At 38.2% G+C, this 26,073-nt stretch overlaps 1 protein-coding gene across 8 annotated transcripts in view; it reads right to left on the minus strand.

Annotated features, from left to right (window-relative positions):
- LOC125751913 (protocadherin-9) overlaps nucleotides 1-25,137 on the minus strand; it is a 180,531-nt gene extending 155,394 nt beyond the window's left edge. For 6 of the 8 annotated variants that reach the window (XR_007400815.1, XM_049031351.1, XM_049031341.1 and 3 more), the window contains exons 1-2: nucleotides 24,376-25,137; nucleotides 20,715-23,862 (exon numbers count right to left, since the gene is read on the minus strand). Coding sequence is in view for 7 of the 8 variants with exons in the window: in XM_049031351.1 (XP_048887308.1) it covers nucleotides 20,715-23,744 (3,030 nt within the window). In the remaining variant the exon portion in view is untranslated. Of the gene's footprint in view, nucleotides 1-9,233; nucleotides 9,892-20,714; nucleotides 23,863-24,375 lie in introns of those variants that run through there. The other 2 variants (XM_049031358.1, XM_049031393.1) reach the window with 2 other exon arrangements.
- Nucleotides 25,138-26,073: the final 936 nt, after the last annotated feature.

Consider the following 26,073-nt stretch of genomic DNA (forward strand, 5'->3'; position numbering starts at 1 on the left):
TAATTGTATTTTAATCTTAGCTTTCATTAAGGGATATCGCAATGCAAAGTAATCAGATCAACTTAAAATCCATCCAGAAATAATTATCCTATGTTCATGAGTCTTCTGTGATGGTGAAAGAACAATGAATTAAGTGTTAACAAGCTTTTATACTCAATTTTACACTCAAGTAAAAAAAAAAAGTGGTATGACTCATCCACAGAAAAGCAGCTTTGAAACACATTGTAACAGCTACATTTAATTCTGCACTGCTGCTTTAAGACACTGTTTTTGGGATGACATGACCCCATTGTACTTGCATTAGCATGAGGAAGTAAGGGGTATGCACAAGAGGACATGTGCTGTCCTTATCCATGTGAAACTTAATTCTTAGTAGCATTAATTCTTAATTCTCCTCTGCTGCCCCTTTCACTTCAAGTATGGAAGGAAAGCAAGCCATCCGACCTGGCATGGTCTGGTCAGTATGTACATCTACCAAATAAAAGTGTAGTTTGAAGCACTGCCAAAGATGTTTATTTTTGCAAGAGATATGGACATTGAGGAGAAGTGAAAACTCACCACAATAAGCAGCTCAACTTGACAAGTAAGGTCTTCATTTTGTAATGATACCAAACCTCCAGTGGCTTTTTGTTGTTTTTTTTTTTTCACCCCCCACCGTACACATTTTCACAACCACATCAACAAATTCTAACAAAAACTTACAGGAGTGGATGTGACAGCTGCAAATCATTAGATATGCAGTACACATGCGGCTAGAACTGTCTGAAATATATTACCTTGTGCTACTGTCAAAACTGTACAAAAAATGCTTTTCAAATCCCAATTTGGTACCAGTGTCTAGATATCTGTGCAGTCACAACCAGTTATTCAGTTTGCATTTTGCATGTGCAAGTTTGTAATTTTTCCACATCCCTGTCGCATATTAGTTTTTGCTGAATTTCTCTCTTCCTCTGCATCACAATGTCCTATAACACATTTCCAAAACATCTATTAAAAGCATATCTATAAACCTATACAACACATACAAAAATATGAAATGAATGAATATAAAATTAATTTAAATATCTTATTGCGCAGAAAATCATATTTCATGTCACACAGGTCAAATCTTTTCAACTGCTTTTCAATTTCTGATAAATGCAGATCAGCAGTTTTTGTACAGCATCAGGTGTCAAGTGCAACATTGAAATAAGTTGGAGTTGTGGAAGATGAAATTATTTGGAGGTGGACATTGAAAGACTTTAAAATTTATCTGTAGGAAGAATGGAAGAATATAGCATATCTATTTATTGGGCACCATTTTCAAAAACTATGTGGTAGTACTGAAATATGTTTGCTATATGTCACAATGATATACTGTATACCAAAATGCATTAACACATATATTTGTAAATAGGAGCAGAAGACAAAATTGGCACACAAAATTGCTAAAGAACTAAATAAACGTGATATATGTTGCATTTTTATATACAATGAATCTAGCTATTCTATGTAGCTAATACGATACCAGAATATAGTTTTCCCATCAAGTAATTTGCGTGTAATATTAAATTATAAAATATCTCATGAAGTGCTTTGAGATTATTACCTCATTGGTGGAAATGTGTTTTTTTTTTGTTGTTGGTGTTTTTCTTTTTACACATTCTCAAAGAATAACAAGAAATTTGCATCATACAGTATGTTTACGAATGTATTTTTTTATGTGCTTAACTCCAGAGATTTCTGATTCCAGGAAGGACAACACTTCTTTCCAAAGCATTCTGCCTTAATGCTTATGTACCATGACATCTGCATCTTGGACTCAGTCAAGGTGCAACTTTAAATTAGGTCCCAAACCGTAATACATTAATTAGGAATTAGATGCTGATAATGCTGATGATTAGATGCTGGAATTCTCCAGGGTCGTGTTCTACTGGCTGAGGACTGGGTGATAATTTAGAAAATACAACATAAGTGGAATATGCACAATGTACTGAAAGCCTCATACAATATTGCTGTATTATATTAGGCAATTACTGTCTAAAAATTGACACTGTAACCTCAATATTCTAACAAGTAGGTTTTATTGTAATGTTACTTTTTCAAAATGAAATGCGAAATGTCAGTGCACTGCTTGGGATGAAAGATGCATCATGATTCACTAATGCTGAACAAGTATAAGATCAGTATTTAACTTATGTTATTCATAACTTGTTCCTTCAGTAGTTTTTTTTTTTGGTAGTTCACAAAGCTTTACAGAATTAATAGATATAGTAAGTAATATAGTAACTGCTTGATATAAAACATGCGTTACGATTCATTAATGATGGAACTAAGACTTAGTTTACGGTTAATTAATACATAAGTAATAGCATAATACTGTATCATTTGTTCCAAGTCAATTCATGAACAGAAACAACTTAAAATGTTGAATTTAAAAAGAAAATAAATCAGTATTAGCCCATGGCTTCCGGGATAGGCTCCAGACTCCTCGCGACCCAAAAGGATAAGTGGTTTGGAAAATGGATGGATGGATGGATAAATCAGTATTATACAGTTCCGTACTCTGGCAAATCTCGTAGCCAGCAGGCACAAAAAGATGAGTAAATATCTGAACATTCTTTTTCTAAAAAATGACCACTGGATGGACTTTTTAGGTTATTACTTTTTCCCCTGGACTGATAGCAATTATCTCAAATTTGTGCTTGAAAATAATAATGGTTTATTTCATTGACAGGAAAAGGTGGGAGTTGCATTGCATTATTCATGCATTTCACTTGGAACATTGAAAAAAAAATACACAAATCTCTCCAAGGATCAGAACATAGAACCCATTTACTCTGCCTAACACAGACTCCCATATATTGCTGCCAAAAATCTGCTCTAATATATAATTTCTGTTAAAATCAAATATAATCATCCTTATCCATTTGATCAAGAACAGGGATCTTACCCCTGCCCTACTACCTAGTCAGAATACATGTGGACGTCACAGCCACTAATTTCAGCTGTTATCATTAAATTTAAAAAGAATAAATGGGATAAAAGGACAACTGCCCATAAATGGAGATTTTATTATTGTTCTTGGGTTTCATTTTTTAATCTATACCTATTGTAATACAGTACACATTTCACACACTTCCTATTATTGTTATTCCCTGCTTCCAGTATTACACATATATATGTATCCTTTTCTGTAATTTAAGTGTATTTTGGTTAGTGATTATATGTTATATAAATATATTTTACATGTCATTTAGCTACTTCTGTGGGCAGCTCAGTGGGTAGCGCTGTGGCCCCAACCCTTCTGTACTAAGGGTTTGCATTGTACCCCTGCTGTATGTGTGGAGTGTTTGTGTTCTCCCTAAGCTGTGCAACTTTCCTCTTGGAGTATCGGGTATCCTTTGCAGACATATAAACAAGTTAACTGGAATCTTTACATTTCCTGTAGTGTTTGAATATGTGTGTCTTGTGATGGACACGCATCCATCCAAAATGTACTCCAGCCTTGTGTCCTGTGCTGCTTCTGCTTTTCCAGACCCCCCATCACCCTGAGAATTATATGCAGTTGGAAGGTAGATGAATATAATTAGTACTCCAAATAGCACCTTCAAATATAGCTTTTTGTATCAGCTAGAGCAGCACCTAGCACATATTTTAAAAGGTAATAAAGCGGTCCTCTGTAGTGATACTTCAGATGGAGAGTTTACAATTGATATGAAAAAACAAGCCAAACAATAATGTATCACAGAGACTGCATCAAATGGGCAGTTTTATGTTAATTTTCAGTAGAGGAACGTTTTTGACAGTGGAATTATTTCTGAAAAATTAAGCTATAAAAAATAAAAAAAAGGTAAGATATAAAACAACTGTAGCGATATTTAAATCAAAATATGACAGCAACTGGTTATTGTAGACACATGGTTGTGTGTCTAGGTAAACAGGCAGCATGTAGAGTATTGACTAGCAACAGCCCTCAGGACAGCGTCTCCACAGGGAGGGGAGCCTCCGCCACTTTCGTCACTTCCACTGACCATCTGCTAACCCACAAGTCTCTCCATTACAAGGTTAATCTGCCACTGTTAAACCCGAACAGACAAAATCAGACACAGTGCTTCTTTTAAATGTCCCCCACTCAAACTAGAAATGTGGAGGGTGAAGACGTTTGACAGAGAGACGTTGAGGTTGAGAACCTGCATGCCACTGTGGTGAATTATTGAGAGGGAAAAGAAATCTTTTGCTCAGCACTCTGACACATTGTGGCAGTCTGATATCCTGACACCTGTCTTTATTCTTTAGATTTGAGGTGAGGTGGCCAAATTACATGAAGCAGTGGTAGGAGTATGGAGCACTGGCTAAGTAACTGGACCCGTGACCTACAGATTGAAGTCTCAAGTCACGGTGGAGAAGAAAGGGTCCAACCTCAGAGGAAGTACTTAACCCATATTGCTTTGGTAAATACCAACTTGACTAAAATGTACTGTATGAGTTGCTTATGATAAATCTGTTTAGTAATTCATTAGATGGATAAACGTAATAATGACAATGAAAGCTCGGCATATTTGTCACTGAATCTCTAGGCAGAAATGTATGGTTTGAGAAAGAGTGTGTCACAGGTGCATTCTGTTCCTTAACAGAGCAAATAATCCCAAGGCAGATTAATGTCAACTAAGGCTTAGGTCCTCCCAGGAACTGGGCACAGTTCCATACTTGCCATGTCAGGCTACACATACCTCCCTTTCCCGTTGTTTTGAATGCAAAAAAAAAGTTTGCAAACCTTACCACACTGTGATCTGCTTAGCAGGCAAGACACTAGTCTATACCACGTGTGTCTTTGATAGTGTCACCCAATCCGGACCATCCTCATGGAGACATCTGTGCTGGAGGCTGCATGCACATCATTCACGGGCCCCACTAATTCTCTTTAATGTCTTGTACATTGACTAGGTAGAGTGGCGACCTCTTGGCGAGCCTCCCCTGATGTTTCCAATAAAGGGATGCCGCTGTGATGAAACACCTTTCTCTTAATATCCCCTCCAAGTCAATTAAGGCTCAGAGAGATCACTCGATAATACTTTCTCGCGTTAGATGTCACTATGCTCGACGCAGGCTCCATTTCAAAAGCTAAAAGAAGCATAATTTAGACCATCTCACTTTGAATTTGAATCCAGTTGCTGATATCTGCAAAATCAAATATGACAGGGGATTTGTTTTTATTAATCATTATTAATTTCATTCTTTGGCACTTTGTTTCAGTCTCAGGAATGATCTTGCCAGTCACTTTAAAATGGGTTTCAGTCTTTAAAGATAGGTAGACTTTTCCCAGCATTTAAATTCATTCTGTTTTATCCTGTCATTCACAGTGTCTTTCCGATTGCCCATGTTGACGGAACCTTTCTCTTTGGCAGAGTATTTGAGGTCTGATCTGTGAGGTGTGAATACATCAAACCACATGACGATGAGCTGCAATACCAGCTGAAGAAGAAAGAGCACAGAGAAGTGTGATTTTTGTTGTTTCAGGACAGATCTTCTGCAAGTTCAATATCTAAAGTTCAATTTGAAAACTGTTATTTAACCAAAAAAAACAAACTCTTTAACTCTTTAACCAGTGCTTTACTTAGGCTGTTACAGGTAATTTCCATTAGCTCTGTTGTAGTGTAGGATCCCAATTAACCTAGCTTATCACAGAAAGCATGGAACACAATGCATGAAACACTCTTTCCTCGATGCAGTTAATTGTCAAAATGAAAATAACTTCTTTGACAGCTTCACTTTGTCATCCATACACATAGTAACATATGCCAGTTAAAAATTATACACACCCGAACATATATAAAGGTATATGTTGGTTTTGTCAAACACTGATGCCACCATTTGCCTCACGGTCTTATTTTTACACAAAAATGCTCCTTTAAAGATGTACCCACTAAAAAGAATGCAGGTCGCATGAGGGGGGTCATATATTTTAAAAGGCCAGCTTTGTAAAAAGGGGTCATCAGGTAACAGCCAATCGTGGTTGCATTGAAGCTGCTCTTTCAGGCCACATATCTGACTCTTTGCCAGGGGTTATTTTCAAATTCCACATTTCTGGATTCAGATGATATAAAATTCTGTGTTTCTCATCTAATGGACTCGCTGTCCACCCATACATTTCCATAAACTGGCTTTCCATTAGGTAAGATGAAAATAGAGACCATGTTGTGGATTGTTTGGCTGCCCTGTCTGCTAGCACAACAATTCACCTTTTTTGGTTCCCTATCTCCAGATTCTGAGTGTCAGCTGGGAGGGAAGAGGGTCAGGGTGTAAAAAAGGCAAAAAACATGCCTGTAAGCATGTTTACTGCTATCACAAACATAATAACCCAAATGGAGGCAGCACTGATTCTCTGATTGTGCCGTGATAAGAGGAACCAATTTCTCCTCTCCGTAAATCAACCTGCTTGCAGTCAGATCACTGGTGAAACAAAATTAAATGAAGCCAAACATTCTAAACTTCTGAATTATCTTATCACTGATAAAACAATGACATTAGTTTTTTGTTCATTCAGATAATAATAATTCTGTATTATTATTATTAGTAACAACAACAACAACAACAATAATAATAATAATACATCATTATTATTATAGCAACAAAAACAACACCCTATATTGCAAAAATAGCCTGCAGGGGAATTTTAAGACTTTATAATGTGTTATACCCCTGGCAATAAAGCAATAGACAAGTCATATATAATGCAAGTACTAAATAATCCTGTGTGTTACACCTCAATGCCTGTTCCCCAAAGCAGATTTATGATATCCTTATTTACACTTTGAACAAAAACATTGATTTTATGCTAGTGGCAACAACCTGGATCTATCATCGATACTTTTAGAATATGAAGACTTTTTTTTTGTAAGATGCAGATCAATTTGTAATTTATTCTAAAGTGCATGGAATGGTTGTTTACCTTGAGACTGGTTAATACAAAATATATTTAAGACTTAATGCGGTATCACATCCCCTAAGCATTTGAAAAAATATTACCAAAATGCAAATGCTGCATTTGTCATACTGAATTGACCATAACACGTTTCTCAACTATAATACTGGTATGAGAAGAAGTAAAAAGGGGAGGAGTGAAAAGGCAGATACACAGTTATCCTTGACATTCTGTGTCACCCACACACTACCATGCCAAAAATATTCTAAGACTATGGGTTTTATTCAGCTTTAAATGTCTTGGCTTCTTGATTAGAAAAATGCACAACAAATAAGCAGTCCTCAGTCAATTATTTCTAAGAAAAACAATAAAATTACTTTTGGATGGTGTTTATATCAGCTGTACAAGCTGCTGCCCAAGGAATTTTCTAAGGCTGGCAGAAAGATGAATGGTGGAAACACACAACATATTGCACATGGCCGTGACACTTTTTAACTGCAAGTTAGCTGCTTTCAAGCATTCACGCATAATTACACTTCTTTGTGACATGGCCTGGTTCAAATTAAATGTGTGCTGGTGTGAGACAGCAATGAATGAATTGTTCAGCTGTCTTTTCAGCCCCATCCAAGACAAAAAAGAGATAAGCACTCTGGACAGCGACATCCTCTTACTCAGGCCAGCAAACCTATGTTACAGGTTAAACTATGGTACATCCAGATGGTTTGGTCATGTGTGTGAATCTTGCTGCAGAGTAATCTGCAGCAGGGTAGGAAGAGCAGATGGAATAGTGGATAAAGATTTGAAGACTATTAGTTCAAGACCCAGGAATGGCCTTGTTCTCATGTCACTGAACTGTGCACTTAACCTGAGTATCACAGGCAAATGGAAACTTGTAATGCTGCCTTGGGTGAAATTCTTACTGCATGATTGATTCTAGCTCTTAGTTGTCACTGACACAATTTGGAGGAAAATGTTATCTTACCATTAATCACTGCTGAATAGAAAACTGACACAAAAATGTTAATCTCACCATGAGTTCCTTAATTTTGATTTACTCATAGCAGTAATGGAAGAAAATATTTGTATTACGCTTCAAATTATACAGTAATATCTGATCTTTCTCTCTCCCTCTCTCACACACACACATACACACACACACCTCAAATATATATTCAGGATTATACAATTATTTAACTGCATCATAGCTTTTACAGAAGCTATAGAGTTTCCATGGCAATTTTTTTTCTTTTAATGGCTCATCATTCACATCAGGGAGAAGAAAATTGCTCAGTCCTCACAAGGCTTTTCATATATTAAATTTCTCTCAACTAGATATGTTCAACCCAATTTCAATTGTTAATCAGTAGCTTGATTTCACATAGATATTATGGAAAAGGGCAAGGGAAATGGAATCTTGTGTGGAATTCAATCTCACTACTTTGCAAGTAAAAATAGGGACAGTAATCATCTCTTTATTCCAGGTTGAATAGCCAGTCATTTGAGGCTGCTGCTTTTAACAGTTGCAGCATTCCTATTTTTCACTGGGCGGGATAAAAAGCTGTCTTTTTCTTTCATCCATCCATCCATCCATCCATCCATCCATCCATCCATCTATCCATCTATCTATCTATCTATTTTTTGTCTAGATAGATAGATAGATAGATAGATAGAGCTCAAAGAGCAACTGAATAAGCCAGGGCAATGTGTGAACTCATGACCCATGCATCCATCCAAAAGGATTGTCACTAGGCATAATATGAAGGGTACTGTTAATAAGAAGCATGACGATATTCCAAAGTTGGTCATCATGAGAAGTCTGTATTTCATCTGCATTTCACATACTGTTAGTTGAGAATACGATAATTCCTGAATTGCTGAACTACCAATTTTGAGGCAGTATTCCTATGGGAATTTAACTATACATAACCCCTTGGAATATGGGTAACAGTACCTTACATGAACATTTATGGGTGAAAATGGGGTCTACTTTTTGTATATGTTGTGTTTGTTATGCTATTATTAAGGGCATCTTCTTGAGGAAGAACGTTTTAAAAATCAGATTACATGCAGTCGTTTCAGCATAAAACTATACAGTGAACTTATAACAGTAATACGAATACCTTCTGAAAGATGCAACATCGATGTCCTATTTGAACACTGATCAGTGTAAACATCTGTTTATGCAACTAGAAGTGGATCACATGGTGGTTCACTTCCCCATTAAGAGCAAAAAGCAGCTTTTGAAAGGGACCATGCAGCCATCTTGCATAGCTTTGTGAATGGCTCAGCCTTTACAGCCTTTAGTGCTGATGCATACTAAGCTTTATAGTGCTGGTCCAAAAATAGACCTCAGTAACTGGATTAAGCATGGTTTATATTCTTCCTTCGCGGATATGCTGCCTCCCTGTTGGGAAGCCATTTTTTCCTCCCAAAGGATGAAAAAATAACAATGTACTGAGACCTGCTTTCAAATAGCCTTTGAAATACAATAAACCAAGCATTTCCACAGTGCAAAGACAATTAGAGTACTGGAAAAAGGGCTAACAAAAATTATATGTTGGGTAGGATACATGAAGGTGACGTGAATTTGTGTAAATTTAAAGTGGTCATCACTTTATTATTTATTTTTATTACCTAAAAATATTAAGTAGAACCATCATACTACCATATATTAATGGCAGATTAATGGGTAGACTGACATGGAGTAGAGATCCCACTGAATAAACTGCATTAGTAACACAAATACTTTGTTATATTGTGTATGATTACACAAATAACAAAAAATCAAATGCTTAAATTACATCGTTAGAAGATTTACCTACAATGTTTTTTTTTTCCAAATAATTGGAGTTTAGAAACATCCATCCATCCATTTTCCAAACCGCTTATCCTACTGGGTCACGGGGGTTCCGGAGCCTATCCCGGAAGCAATGGGCACGAGGCAGGGAACAACCCAGGATGGGGGCCAGCCGGTTAGAAACATGGACCTATTAAATAAAAGTAAATAAGGATAAATATTTATTAGAAAACTTTATGAAAGTTGTAAACACAGTTCAGACAATTAGATGCTTCTATGGTGCTGTATTTGTGCTGAAACATCTGTTATTTACTTTATGTGTCATATTAGTAGAGATACACAAGTTCAAAGACACTGAATGTAGGTTTCAGTGCTCTGAACTTTTTGAAAGGTGTAAACACAGTTCAGACAATTAGATGCTTTTATGGTGCTGTATTTGTGTTGAATATTAACTGTAGATTTCAGATGGAGATAAATTTCAGAATGAAGAACAAGCGTGATTATAGTTATGAGTCAATTTCACATAAAACATCTGTTATTTACTTTATGTGTCATATTAGTAGAAATGCACAAGTTCAAAGACACTGGATGCAGGTTTCAGTGCTCTGAACTGTATGTGTACACGATGAACAGAAAGAAACTTTAAAACCTTGAAGCTATTTTAATGCTAAACCATGTGTGTACCAAGTCTGTATATCAGAATCAGAATACTTTATTAATCCCGGAGGAAATATGGTTCTCTTGGTCGAGCGACCTACAAATATCACTTATAATAACAAAGTGGCTTAAAAATGTCAGTTGGTCAACAAACGATTGATATAATTTTTTTGTATTAACAGCTTATTTCACAAAGCAAATCCATGGAAAGGGTCCTCAAATCAATTTAGTTCACAGAAAGTATTAAGATGTATGGTTGCTGCCTCATTCTGTCCTCACAGAACTGGCAAACACCCAGAAGTAAAGGACACATAAGGCTCTATTTGGACAATCTAGCAAAAACCGTAAGGCACAAACCATAACTAATATGGCAAGCCAAATTGTCTTTTATTAGCATAAGGCTTACTCCGCTAAACGTAATTCTTACTAGTAAAAATAACATTCTTACTAATAAGAATGCAATTTTTACTAGTAATAATATGAATTCAAGATATTTACAATGTGATTCTTACTAGTACGAATGATCATTTAAAATCTGAAATTGAGATCTGAAATTCACATATGCAAAATATTAATTTGAATGTAACTTTTTACTAGTAAAACCACAATTATGGATATGTGAGCCTGGAATTCTTACTAGTCAAAAAGTGATTACGGATATCTACAATAGAAATTCTTACCAGTAAGAACTGAATTATTGAGCTCTACAAGCTCTATGAGTTTTTAACTAGTAAACATTAAATACGGTATATTTGAGGCCAAAATGCAATGTTAGACAATGGGAATATATGGCTAGTAAAAACGAATTATAGAGCTCTACAATACGAATTCTTACTTTTCATTTCTTTTTGCCCACCACCACTCCCTCTTTTCGGAGGACAACTTTATTCTAAATTAAAGTTACAGTGTAAATATATTCAATTCCAGTGTGGCCACTCAGAACTCACCCAGCTTAGTAAGATGATTATACAAAAAAAAGGGGAGGAGGACACAGAGACAACAATCACAATATCAGACATCAATCACCATGGAGAAGAAAACAAAAAGGTAAACAGAAATAATAATAAGAATAATAATAAAGGTGGGATGAAGAAAACAAAGTATAGGGGAATGCACAATGCAAAGAACCATAACACACATAACACTCATTAAAAGGACGTCAAACAACAAAACAGTAATAGTACGCTAATGATGACAACAATAAAAAAATATAACATCAGGTATGAACTGATTTGTCATTGGATGTGCTGGGCCCCACCTCTGGCAGACGGCTGAGTCCCTCTGCACCCCAAGGCCCAAATGTAATATGGACTGTGTATATGACTAAAGTACAAAAAACGGGCCAGCAGTCGAGGCACGGACACTCCACCACTGGCAGATGGCAGAGCACGACCTGCCTCAACTCACCTCCTGAGCCCTAGTGTCATGTGGTGTCTAATATGCAAGTAAAAATTGAGCGGCAGTGTCTCAGCGCACCTCCCCACTGCCCCTGAAAGCCTTAGTGTTGTATGAAATGTAGTGTTCGGCCCAGGGGAGCAATAAAGGCTTGCCAGGAGTGCCCCCCCCCCCCGCACCGGGGCCAGATCCCCGACTGGCTCCGATTAGTTTCCATCCCCGACCCCGCACAGCCGGCAGGGGCGGCCAACCGGGGGGCTCAGGGGCGCCATGAACAGCCCAGCAGCAGGGGACCTCCCCCAGGCGCAGACCAGAACAGTCCTGCCCCGCCACACATGATGGGGCCCCAGCTAGCAGTCAAGGACGGGACAACCCCAGACCCACGGGCAAACGAAGAGTCGGTATGGTCCGGCGGGGTAACCACCGTCCCCCGGCCACCCCAGGCCCCCTCCCAAGCAAGGCAGAAGTCCCTCCAACAACACCCCCATCCAACCACCCCACCGTGCTCGAGGGCCCAACCCCAGGAAAGCTAACGCCGACCACTCGCCCGGCAACCGGGGCCATGGCCCCAGCCGATAGAGCCCACACCCCAAACCCACCCACCCCAGTGCAGCAGCACAGGCAAAACCCAGAGGCCCACTCCCTTAAATGTTGTCAAATCTTTTTTAACAACTTCTAGAAACTCTGAGTAACTTAGTAATGATGTATTCGTTTAAAAGGTGGTGCTCTAACTTTTACAGTGACCGTCATAGTGACAGGTGCATGGTCACTGATTGTGATAGGGTGAATTTGTATACCACATACATCATTCATGACTGAATTGCTGGTAAGAAAAAAGTCTATCCAGAAGTAAGAATGGTGGACTGGCAAGAAAACTGTGTATTCTCTGAGTGTGGCATGAAATGTATGCCAGACATCGCTTAGGCCAAAATCATTCATATATTGTTTTATTGTTTCGGATGACTGGTACGGTAACTAGCTGCTGTACTACGTCTGTCAGAATCTGGATTAAGTACTAAGTTGAAGTTTATATGTTGAAATTTTAATAATTATGAATCTTCCTTCTGGGTCTGTGACAGTGTCTTTACAGTTCAAACATATTCTTTTGTTAACTAAAATTGCTACACGTCTTTATTTTGAATTATAACTAGCTAAATATACATGAAGAAATTCTGGTGAATTTAATGTACACTGTCCTGTTTTGCCTAAGTGAGTTTCTTACAGTAGGACAATGTCTGCCTGTATTGTTGTTAGATGTTCTAAGGTTTTATGTATTTTAGCAGGTGAGCCAATACCACACACGTTCCAAGTGACAAAGCGTAATGAGTTCATGCAGTACTAATTTAGGCCCCCTGAGTACAATCCAAAGTTAAAATGGATGGATGTGTGCGTGTGTGAATGACTGTGTGTGTACGAGTGTGAATGTGTCAGGAGGCATGTGTATGTGTCAGTGTGTGAATGTCTCCATGTGATGTTCAGATGAGGATATGTGTTTGTGTTTGAGTGTGCGTATGTATATGTGAGCGTATGAATGTATACATGTATGATGTTAAGATGAGGGGATGTGCGTGTGTTTGAGTGGGCGTCTGTATATGCAAGTGTGAGTGTGTGATTGCCTACGTGTATGTGTGGGTGTATAGTATGTGGTAGGCTACTTCCAGATAAAACTATTTTGAGCATCAATACCGATATGATACAATTACCATAACAATCAAAATAACAACATCATCAACAACTACAACAACAAGTGCAACTGTGGTGAAATGTTAAACAAGGGAGTAGAAAGGAGGGATAGAAAGTGTCCCGGCATTAATAACCCTTATACAAAGCTGTCTAGTGGGCGACGTGCGCTAGAAACCTATATTAAATGCCAAACTTTAGAGTTAGTTTGTTAAATGTGTGTTACCTTAGTCGGAAGTGACTTCAGTAGAGCCAAGCGGTGGTGTACTGGTCGTGAAACAGTTGTCTATTAACATACAGCCTGTCTACCGCGATGATGAGCCTGGACTCCCTTTGCAATTAATTTTTTCCTGAGCGGGAACAGGATTTTGCAACGATCCAGGATTTCTTTGGGAAATTGGTCGTTGACGCTGAATCTTATTTTCAGATGCGAACGATTCTACCTGCTGTTGACTGTACCCCAGAGATCCCACAGCACTTTAAACTCCTTGTGTAGGGTTTCTACCAGTGACAGTCGGGCGTCAAAACTGCTAAGTTTGTTATTTATAGAGTCTAGGATATCTCTATATTCCTTATCTGGCGACGGCTCTTTAAGGGGCTGTTTGAAGTACAGGTCAAGCAGGTTCTCTTCGATGGATAGAGTCGCTTAGTCATTCTTCATGATGAGTTGCTCAAAACACTTGTCCACATGATCCTGTAGATCTTCTAAAGTTTCTTCGTCCAGGATGTGATGAGTGGACGTATTTATCCGAAAAAGTACAGTAAATATTATTATTATTTTGGCTTGGTTAAGCTGGCTATCGAAGTTTGTTTTTAGTAGGGCGCTGCCATGTTGGATTATGCACAGCTCTCGCGAGATCTCACAGCATTACCTCTCTGTCTTATATTTATTTATGTATCTTTGGACTGAGCGCTGAAGGGTAAAAAGATGAATCTAGCATTCCCAGTCAGCCACACAAATGAAAATACATGGACATTTGTCCTATTCATCACAGTATAAATTACAAAGGATACTTAGGAAATGCATTTCATAAACCAGGGATTATGTATTTAGTGAATATGACTGTATGGTTGAGGTATACAGTAGCATTTGAAAATTAAAATTCACATTTCAGTCAAATTCAGTCCAGTTGTAATATTATGTAAAAGTATGAAATCATGCTGTACAGAATTACTTTACACATAATTTAGAAAAAAAGTTGTGATTTCCGGTTCATTGTTGAAGCAATTTCTCTAATTATGGGCATTTGTTCTCAAATCCGGTGTGCAAGAAGCCAAGCATGCGTACTTGTTAAAGTCTATAAAACTAAATTATTACCCAAGATTGCAAAAACAATTCTTACCAGTAAAAATGATTATTCTTACTAGTAAGAATCGCATTGTAGATATCTTGAATTTCCATTCTTACTAGTAAAAATTGCATTTTTACTAGTAAGGATGTTATTTTTACTAGTGAGAAGTAGGTTACGGAGAGTAACACGTATTCTAATAAAATTATCGCGCATTTTAACTGTTATACCACAAAAAAAGGTTGAAATACAGGGTAATTTCTTGTCGTAACAGCAAAACGCACATAATATAAATACGGATTTGCGCTGCAACGACAATTGCCATGCGTATTGCTTCATACTGGGAATGTGTACCAGTTATATGCACCCATGCCCGGGAGGAATGAAAGACCAACTGCTTCCAAAGAGGGGCACAACAGAAAATGTTTGAGGACCATTGACCTCAAGTCTTTCGGGGGGAAGCACGCGTAGGATGTGATAGTAGCAAACGTCATTTTCCCTCTTGTCGTTTTCTGGCATCACCAGATTGTATAAATAAAAGTGCAATCTTTGTTCAAACAAAACACAGCCTACAGTTTTTAAGGCGTTTTAAAATAAAAGGCAATAATTATTTTTCTATAACTCACAATCTAGATTCCATACGAGGCTACAGAGGATTCAGCTCTGCTGCTAGCTGATCCTTCCTTGCCCGCACTGCTGCCGCTGTTCTGTTGAGTTGAGCTACTTTGTCGGAGTCATACTAGGCAGAATTGGTGCACAGAAAAACAATTGATGTTGCGGACAGGAAACGGGAGCCCAATGAACACAATTTGGACTTACAGTCCTCTTCGTTTGTATGTATGAAAGTTCGTAAGTAGAGGAGCGTCTGTACCATTAGTGCACTTCAAGCACGTATCTGTCAATAACAAGTGTCATACACCCACACGTTTCTAAAAAGCGTCGCTTTAATACTGTTTAATAATTCTTCACTGACTTTAGACATGGTTTTTGGTGATCAAAAGCGCAATGACTTTGTGCTGCCTTAAAATAGCAATGCCTCGACAATGCACCTGGCAACGCCTCATTTAAAATACACCCCTCCTACTAGTGGAAAGTGAGCGCAAAATCATTTACTACAACGTGTGGGCATGGCGTGAAGATGAGCAATGCCTTGGTAGGAAACTAGCAAAATAACTTCGCATTGCATTTTGCACAGGTGAAATATAGAGCCCATAGTGTCAAAGGTGAACGGTGTAACATCAGAAAAATGTGCAACAGGTAGGTGTACATAGATGAAAATGTGGTGTCCAGTCAGAGTTGGTCAAAGTTTCTCATTTAATCTTCGGGATATCAGAGTTTGTACAGAACATTAATAGCTTATTAGCTTTGGTTATTGCAACAATACAGTTATGTTGCAATCCCAGGTTCTTGAATTGTCTGCAATGACCAGGTGATGCATGCTTACTTAACTCTGACAGACTATCGCCTACCACTGTTCTGATGAGACTGCTACAAATGGGGCACACTGACAGAAGCATATCTTGTTCTATCAGGAGTATAAAGGACAACTAGAGCAAGTCTTGACAACTGAACCCTAAATGTTTCTTTGATTTTAAGCTGTGCTATAGTCATATTTAATAATTTATTTGTATATAAAACAAGCTGGCTTAAATGTACATTTCAGAATCTGCATTCATTTGACAGTACAATAGGTTTACTAGTTTGAAACACTGAATGATTTGTTGTTGAAATTTGCACTCCATCTTCTATTTTCCACTGTCATTTAGGATCAGTAAGAATGAGTGTTTTTCTCATTAAATGCACTGTTAATTTGTCTTGTATTGTGTGCATCTGGTCTTGGCAATTGAAATCTCAGTACTTCAACACTCAAATTGTTTTGCATAGTAGGAAAGGACATCTTGAGAATGGTAACTTATTCATTAAAAGGATAATAGAACATACAGTAATAAATTATAATTATACGTTTTTATGTGGAAAAAATCCAACAATAAATGTTTCTGAAATGTCTTATTGAGAAAGTACATTACATTATCTTTTATAGCTACAGTATTTGCACATTGAGTATAAATATGTCAAAAATTGACACTGCATGTCACAACAGCACCTGTTATATGAATGAATCATTTCATTGAATGCCACACACACACACACACACACAGGTTTGTAATTATATCTTTGTGGGGACTCTCCATTCATTTCTGTGGGGAAAACACTAAAATGACCTTAACCCCTACACAGCCCTAACCTTATCATAAGTAATCAAACAAAATACAAGACTTTTGGTATTTTTAGTTTTCTGATTGCATTCACAGATCTTTGTGGGAACCTGAAAAATGGTCCTCACAACGTCAAAATAACAGGTTTTTATTATATTGTGGGGGCTATTTGGGGCCATTTTGACACATACAGATGGATATTCCCAATTTTCATTCAAAGGACATGTACATAATATACATGGAGGACTGAACCAGGTAATTAGAATGCATTCTAAAGAATTGTAATCTTTAGAAAATTAAGGAAAATAAATGTATTTTTTGTAAAATTTCAATGGAACCTTCTGAGTCTTTAGACAGAGTAAGTTTTCTTTTCACTAGACCTCAGCTAGAAATAAGTCTATTTTCCATGTGTGGCAAAAGTATTGGCGTTTAGCAATTAGTTTGCTCATTAGTTAAAGGGCTAACGGTTGTCTTCTTGGACAGTTCTGAGAAACTTCCCATACTTATGGCCTTGCTAATATTTCAGAGCTTAGCTCAGTCAGCTAGTATAAGAGTTCATAAGAGATGCTAAACAGGCTTGGAAACAGAACAGTCTAGAAGAGAAATTTCAATAAAAAATTGAGAATTACTTACAATAGTTATTATTATTTTTATTATTATATTATTATTATTATTATTATTATTAGTCTACAGTTAATATATTTTTAATCTGAATATATGATAAAAAAAAATTTATGAATATTTATCCAATATACACAAATGATAAAAAAAAACTGTTATCAAGGACATGAATGACAAGAGCACTATGTTTTTGTCCCCTTTCTTCCTTGAATGCAAGCTGGCAGACAGTTGTTGCAAGAAAAAGGAAGGCCTGCATGGACATATAACAGAATTGCATTTTGACTAACACTGATAAATTCCCAATACTTGCAGGATTGTGGGGCAAATACAATACATCTCCTTTGCCATCCCTCAAAAGCTCCTCCAGTAACAAAAATAATGTTCCTTCAGAAAATATTATACATACTGATAAGACAACACAACGCTGAATCTTTTAAAAAACACTGGACACTAAAATATAAGCATGGAAACTGTGCATGTCATATAAATGACCCAGACCCAAATGTGATGTTGTCAAATATGAATAGCAAAAAACATAAAATAGCAGTTTGTGTCCTGTGATATTTTGTTATTAGGAGATTTTCATTGAGCTCTGCTGCATTTTTCTTATCTTAACTTACCTGTCTTTTATCAGGCTTGTGGTGTGCACACTAAACAAGATCATTTAGAGATTATAGCCTGTTACTACCTATAGCTTTGGTAATAAAACTTACTGATGTTCCGGCTTGTTATTTTTTTTAATGGATATTATGAATGGAATCGTGGTCGGGTCATACTACATTGCATTGTACATCAATAAGCATTTGACATGCTCTAAATGATACTAACACGTCAGTTTCCTTAAAACCATAAGTTTAATCAGTTTAGTATAACTGGTAATAACAGGTTTTTATTACATTGTGGGGACATTTGGTGTGCATTATAAAGAAATAACATAATAATATCTGGTGGATGGACACAAAAACTGTGAGAGGGATATGTAAAAGAGAAAAAAATACTGATATTGTTCCAAAAGCACAGACCAAAATTATTTTTTAGTGTATTACTAAAGTGTGAATTAGTTGACAGCAGAGCTACTCCACAGGTATGGTAAGAGACTTTCGCCTCAGGTGCAATATTGTCATAGTCCATTAATCTTTTCAACCTCCTTCAATCATACCAGTTTGCTCCATTCTAATCCTTATTTAATACAGGAAATTAATCCGGAAAAAACAAAGATTCCCACAAGAGGAGGAATTACAATGTAAAATCTACAACATACAGTCCCAAAGTTCCTGTTGGGATAAGGCATCCATTCAACACATCAGATAACCGACGGACAGAGTCACTATAGGAAAATACTACCATTCTCAGCCATTTCTGTCCTTTTGTTTAAGAATAATCTTTATTGAATAATCATCTTTCAAATTGGAATTCCCAGAAGTGATTACTGCCCATTCCACATCCCAGGACTGAAATATCATTCACATCTCCTGTCCTTTGCTCTCTCTCTCTCTTTCTCGCTCTTTCAATACTCCAAAGAAACTGATCATTGCAGGCCCTTAACAATGAAAGTTTTAAATATAGAAAGTTTGTACTGAAATAATATTAAATAAAAAAACAGCACTATTGTTAAAAAGGCGCCAAAAAAATAATGTTTTCCAAAGAAATACAGAAAACTAAAATACATTTGCTCTGTCCTTTTAAGTCAACCTGTATGACAATATTCAGACAAGTTACCGGAGTTTATAACTTAGGGAACAATGTTTTCTTTTCTTCCCAGTTTGCTAAGTCAGTAAAAAAATTATCATTCAGGCTTTCAGATGAGAAAAAGTTCTCAGAATTTATTTCTCCACACCACACATATTTTGCCTCTAAAACCCTTTGGACACATTAATCTGACAAAAGAAATCCCATGACACTTGATACATTAATCTTTAAAAATCATGCTCACTGATTATAAATCCACTACACATTAGTTCACTCACATTCCATGTGCCATGCTATAAGGGGAATTCCCCAAATCATTCTGCTTAGAAATTAGGTTAGATGTTCCATTTGTCTTTTGTGAACACCTTAAATACATACTCAGTTTTGGCAACTTACAACAACACAACAGTGTTACAAAACTCACAGCATCCTGCACTATAACAGTCAGATCTTATTAACAACAGTGGTGACAGCCAGATGAATCGGTTTTACTCTGTCATTAAACCTCAGAATTCCAGCCAGTAACTGTTTCTTCCTCTTTTCCCATTACATAGCTGACGTGGCGCAGAATGCCACGCTGAACCTGGCAAAGCAACAGTGCCATCTACAGGCTTCCTCTGTTCCTACTCTGTCTGCCTCCTATCAGACACAGTACACATTATATTGTGATTTGTAACTGGCTTTGACACAGTTCTGGATTATGTTGAAATTTGAGCTTCAATAAATCCTGATTATTTTTAAGTTGAGTTTGCCTCAAGTATCGAGATGATCTGCTGGTAACATACTTATCCAGTTTGTTGAGGTAGCAGAAATATGAACAAAACAAAGGCTGGCAGCACACTGGCAAATGGAGTTAAATATCTGCATATGAAATTGTGAAGGCAGCAGACAAAAACAAAAGAAAAAAAGAAATACGAAACAAATTGTTTATTGAAAACACATGCAAAAAAATTTGCTTTTGTCTACTAAAGTATTTACAAAATATGTAATGATTTCTAAGGTATCCAGTTCTAAATGAGTGAATTAGAATTGCGTTAATTGTTTAGCAAACAAGATATTAATAATTCTGATATAATGAAAATGCATTTTATATGAATTATGAAAACAAAGCTTTTCTAGAAGACTTTTGTTGCCCACAAAAGCGGATAGAGTTCATCTGCATGCAGATGTATAAATAAACCGGGACCAAAGAAGACGGAAAAACACATTTATGAATGAAAAGAAAAAAAAACAACGTTCGGAAAATCAGATGACAAAATGTGCATGGCTTCAATCAAAAATCAGTAGACGCATCAAATAATTTTGCTTATAAAGAAAAAGAAATAAAGGGAAGTTAAAAATAGTGAATAAAAAGGACAGTCCTTCTTGTAGGACCATTAAACAGGACAAGATATACTGGCCCATCAGTACTGGTATATTGAACAATTATATGCAGTACTTATAGAGCAGTAAAAGCGCCCCTTTACCTGTCTGGTGTGCAAGGACCCCTTTGTCTTGAAGCCACCCTGGGAGCTGCATTCAGAGGCACTGAAGTGGTCTGAGCTAGTGGACGATCGTTTGGAGAGGGTATCACAGCCCCCAACAAATGTATTATCCAGGGGAAGCTCCTGAATGATGTGGTGTTTTTTCCCTGACACCGGGGTGTCGGCCTTGAGGTGGAAAGCAGACTGGGGTGAGGCTGATTTGTAGTGCCTTGCTAGGTCAGGGCTGCTGGGCTTAAAAGTGGTCGTAGGCACCACATTCCAGTCAAACCGACTTATGCCCTGCTCCTCCAGCTCTGTCGGGAGACTTATTGTGCCATTTATGGGCTCGTGAATGGGGTCGTCCGGTTTAGTTTCTTCAATGGTGACAAAGTTCAACAGGGAATTTTTGGGGGACTTCCTTTTCTTTCGCTTCTTTTTCTTGTTCTGCTTGTTCTCTTGAATGGGTGACATCCATTCAGCTCCTTGCTTCTTCCTTTGGGCTGCTTTGAACTTGGACGTGTGACGACAACGCACCAGCACAGTGACAAATATGACCACTATCACCACCATGGCCCCAGCCAGGACAGCAATCATAATTGTCAGGTTGTCGCCACCCTGATACGTCTTGCTGCTGTCAGCGATGTTTCTGTCCAAGGGGGTCTCCATGGTTCGGCGAATGAGGTCCTGAATGTATGTAGCATTGCCCACTGTGTCATTCACGTACAGGAAAACCAAAACCAAGGTGTGCAGGGACCTGGGATAACCCAGATCACTGATGTTGACCACTAGTCGGTGCAGGCCAACAGCAGTGTTGTCTGGCTTCTCTTCAAGGGTAATGTTTCCTGTTACAGGGTCAATCCGGAACAAGCCCTTGTTATTGCCACTCACAATGGTGTATTTCAGCTCAGCGTTCATCCCTGTGTCACTGTCTACTGCAAAGACCTCTGCAACTACAGACCCAGGAATCGCTGAGAAAGGCACCAACTTGAAAGACGTATTTGAGGGCGGATAAATGACCACTGGTGTGTTATCATTGACATCAATGACATTTATGGTCACCTTGGCAGATGATGAGCAGGGGGGTCGCCCATTGTCAACTGCCTTGACATCGAAGGTATAGGAGCTCTGCTGCTCCCTGTCAAAGGACACATTAGACTTTATAACTCCAGAGTAGGCATCTAAGATGAAGTTCTCATTGTCATTTAATATGGAGAGAGTCACAGCTGCATTTTCTCCAGCATCAGCGTCAGTGACAGTGATCACCCCTACCGTGCTGTACTTTGGTAAATTTTCTGATACAAAAAACTGAAAGTGGTTGTGGGTGAACTTGGGACTGTTGTCATTCTCATCTTGGACAGTGATGATTACGGCAGCTTGGCTTTGAAGCGGAGGTGTCCCGTTGTCTCTGGCTGTCACTGTAAACAGGAACCTCTCCTGGTCCTCCCGATCGAAAACTCTTGACGCTGTTAAAACCCCTGTTTTGCGATCCAAATCAAAAAAAGAAGCATTCGGTCCCAACTGGTAAACAATCTCTGCATTCTTACCGCTGTCTTCATCCGTGGCACTGATGGTCGTGAGGAACAAGCCACGTTTGTTGTTCTCCATGACTGACAGCTCAATAACCGGCTGACTAAATATGGGCGGGTTGTCATTTTCATCCTCTAGCCTGACTCTCACTAAGGCTGTCTGATTTAAACTTGGTTTACCAGAGTCAGAGGCAACAATTTTAAATATGTATTCTTTTGTGCCCTCATAATCTAGCAGTGAGGATGTCTCCAGGAGATACTGGTTGTCATACACAGCTTTAAGGTGAAAGGGGACATCCTTTTCTAAAAAGCAAATGACTTTACCATTGACATCTGTGTCTTTATCTGACACTGTGAGTAGTGCAATCTTGGTGTTGATGGGATCTTTTTCAGATAAGTACACCGTACCATTAATGGGACTGATTATGTACCTCAAATCTATATTTGGAGGATTGTCATTCACATCTGTCACATTAATGGTGACCGTAGCCCTAGCTGAACTCTGGCTGCCATCACTGGCTAGCACTGATAGCTTGTGGATGGCCGTCTCCTCTCTGTCCAGAGGCTGCTGCACTGTGATGAGACCAGTGGTGGAATTTAATGCGAACAGCCTCTTAGTAGCTGGGGAGACCTGCGTACTGAAGAGGTATTTGATTTCAGCGTTGGACCCAATATCAGCATCTGTGGCTTGCAACTGGACCACAGAAGTGCCCACAGGGGAATTCTCTGGTATATGAACTTCCATTTGGCTTTCTTTAAAAACAGGCCTATTGTCATTCACATCAGTGACTGTTACCTGGAGGATAGCTGTGCTGGACTTCTGGGGGCTGCCCCCGTCCTCAACCTTAATCTTCATCACATAGGTGTCCTTCTGCTCCCTGTCCAAGTTTTGTTGCACGATCAGCTGGGGCCACTTTTCCCCATCTGGTGTCTCAACAATATCCAGGGCAAAAGAATTCTGTCCATTCAAAAGCTCATAGTGCTGCACACTGTTAAAGCCGGTGTCTGGATCAGTGGCTGTGGGAATAGCGAAGCTATTAATCAGAGAGTTCTCTGGGATGGAAATGTTTATAACAGGGGATGGGAACATGGGGGCATTGTCATTTGTGTCCTTGACTATAATTTTAATTTTAATCAATCTGAAATAGTCATTTGGCAGGATGACCACCTCAATCTCAAAGGAACATTCATTCTCCTCATAGGAAGGGCCAGGGCAGAGTCTCTCTCTGTCAATACGGTTGGAAGTTGTAAAGATCTCCCCGGTGTTGCTCAAAACTCTGAGTAAGGGGTTGTCTCCGGGTTTAGAGACCAACCTATAAACCAGATTAGCACTTGCTCCAGTGACAGCATTTGTGTGGGAAATATTCAGATCCTTTGGTATGTTTCCAATAAGAGTATTCTCTTGTAATTCTTCTCTTATTGGGTAGATCAGCTCTTGAGCTATAGCTGGATCCAGACAAAAGCAGGCAACCAAAGCGGCCAACAGGTAAAAAACCTTAAGGTCCATGGCAACTGCTTAATTGTTTTTCACTTCTTATTTCCAACAGTGGTCCCCCACACAAGGAAGCTAGGCTCCAGCAATCACTGAACCTTGCATGTGTAAGCAAGCATTGGACAAGACAAACCTAAAAGGAAACATTTTTTTTACGTTACAATAATGAATAAAAAACAACATACCACTGGATCTGAAAAACAAACCTATGCTGGAATTAAACATAGGTTATTCATATAAATAAAAAGTATGTGTTCTAATATATTTCTAGCATTTAAATTGCTATTCTGTTCCATAAATAGTCATATACATTCACATGATACCGTTCAGCAATGTTTCTCCCTTCTCTTTCATTTCTTGACCATTACTCATTTTACCTTCAATAGCTTACAATAATGCAGCAACCGGGGCAGCCATGCAAATACTTAGCATCCTCTTTTAAGACATTGCATATAATCTGCAAATTCAGTCTTCAGCATTTCTGGTATACTTGCATTCTAAACTTCTGAATGGTTTATAAAATAATACAATTAGTATTATTAATTCAATACTTAATTCTGTCTCATAAACTCACAAATGTTTTAAACAGGTCGCCAGAACAATTGGGTTTATATTAATCTTTGAACATAACGCGTTATTTCCTTACCCCGATTTCCTCTGAAGGTGATTTTAGCGCGTGTGTTTCAAATGATCCCTCTCTTGATGAATATTACAGTCGCACACATTGGATATAATCCCCATCCTCTATGATAACAAAACTGTTGAATTACTCCAAGTAGTAAGATCCTTGATGATAAACATTTAATTTCGTCACTCCATCCGGATAAAGAAATGCATTATGTTGCTTCAGAAAAAAAGAAATATGTATCAATATTTTTTAAATAAAATGCAATATTGCTTTCGGTGGAAAAAAAAACCTTATATCAATTAAATGCTCGTTTTTGGCTTTAACTTCACATCTTTATCTATTCTCGAATGGAATTGTGTACTGAGGTTCCCTGCAATCCTTTCCAAGGAACAGAATCAGGTGATCAGTACCCGTTATGCTCCCCTGGACAAGCGTGTCCATGAAGTCACTCAGCGAAGAGCCGTGCTCTACAATGCAACCTGTTTTAGCTCTATGCTCAACAGAAGAAAGCTGCTGTCCGACTTTCTCCGCTGTCAATTCACTCCAATCCAAGACCTTCTATCCATGCAATGATGCCCGTAGCCCGGCTAGCATCTTCCTCATTTCCTCACCAGAATGCAGTTTGCGCGTGACTCCCTTTTCAGTAATAGAATGCTGTCATATCCATATAGTTTGGTCACTGTAACTGCATAACTCAAGTTGTCCTCCTCTCTTTCTCGACCCTTCATTACACTGGGATTTCGGTAAACTCCGAACAAGCCCAGAGGGGTACGTGAAGTATACCGTTCGACGCCCCCGAGAGTAGTTATTGGATTCCTGCTATTTGAACGTCACGTTTGGGGGCGGGAGAAGGTGGCTATTGGATGGAGATAAAGTCACTTATAAAAGAGGCGACTCTGAAGGACTCCATGAGACGCTGCAGGCTGCAGATAGCAAAGTACCGTGTCTAAAACCCAGCAGCCGGGGAAGGGATGCATTGCCAAAAGCAAAACAGTCCTCTTTCCCCCATTATTTTAATCTAAATACATTCCCATCTATGTTCTTAATGCGTGTTTTGTCTTGTCACTTAAAGATTTAATGTGGAAAACCATTGCAAGTAAAACCTAGTTGGATATTCAGATATGCAGCGGGGCATAACACAATGCACTTTATAAACGAAAATATACAGGGAAAACATGAAAATTGAAATAGTTATTACATAAATGGTTTGACGGAGTGTGCCTTCAGTTTCAAAACTCACAACATGATTAACACCACTTATTTTAAATGTCTTTATGTGTGTGTGTGTGTGTGTGTGTGTGTGAGAGAGAGAGAGAGAGAGAGAGAGAGAGAGAGACACTCCGGAGACACACACACATATTCCCTGTCGCCGGGCTCCACGCGCATACACGCTCTAATATTCCAGGAAAGGCAACAAACGTAACTTTATTATTATTATTATTATTATTATTATTATTATTATTGGCTCGAAAACCGAATGCAAACATGACAACAATAAGAAACTGAGCCAATTCTTAAAAAATTAATTAACTGCATGGAGCAGTAGATAATTTAAATATACATTGCAAAATATAACAAAGATCGAGTCGAATAGCAACAACAGACATGCCGCGTGTCTTGGTGTGAACCGTAGGAAATCAAGATATTATTGTATTATGGTGAAGAGTACCACCTAGAGGCTAAAAAGAGAAACGAAAAATTCCTAATACCGTGAAA

This window comes from Brienomyrus brachyistius, chromosome 1 (genome assembly GCF_023856365.1).
Source record: "Brienomyrus brachyistius isolate T26 chromosome 1, BBRACH_0.4, whole genome shotgun sequence".
NCBI lineage: Eukaryota > Metazoa > Chordata > Actinopteri > Osteoglossiformes > Mormyridae > Brienomyrus > Brienomyrus brachyistius.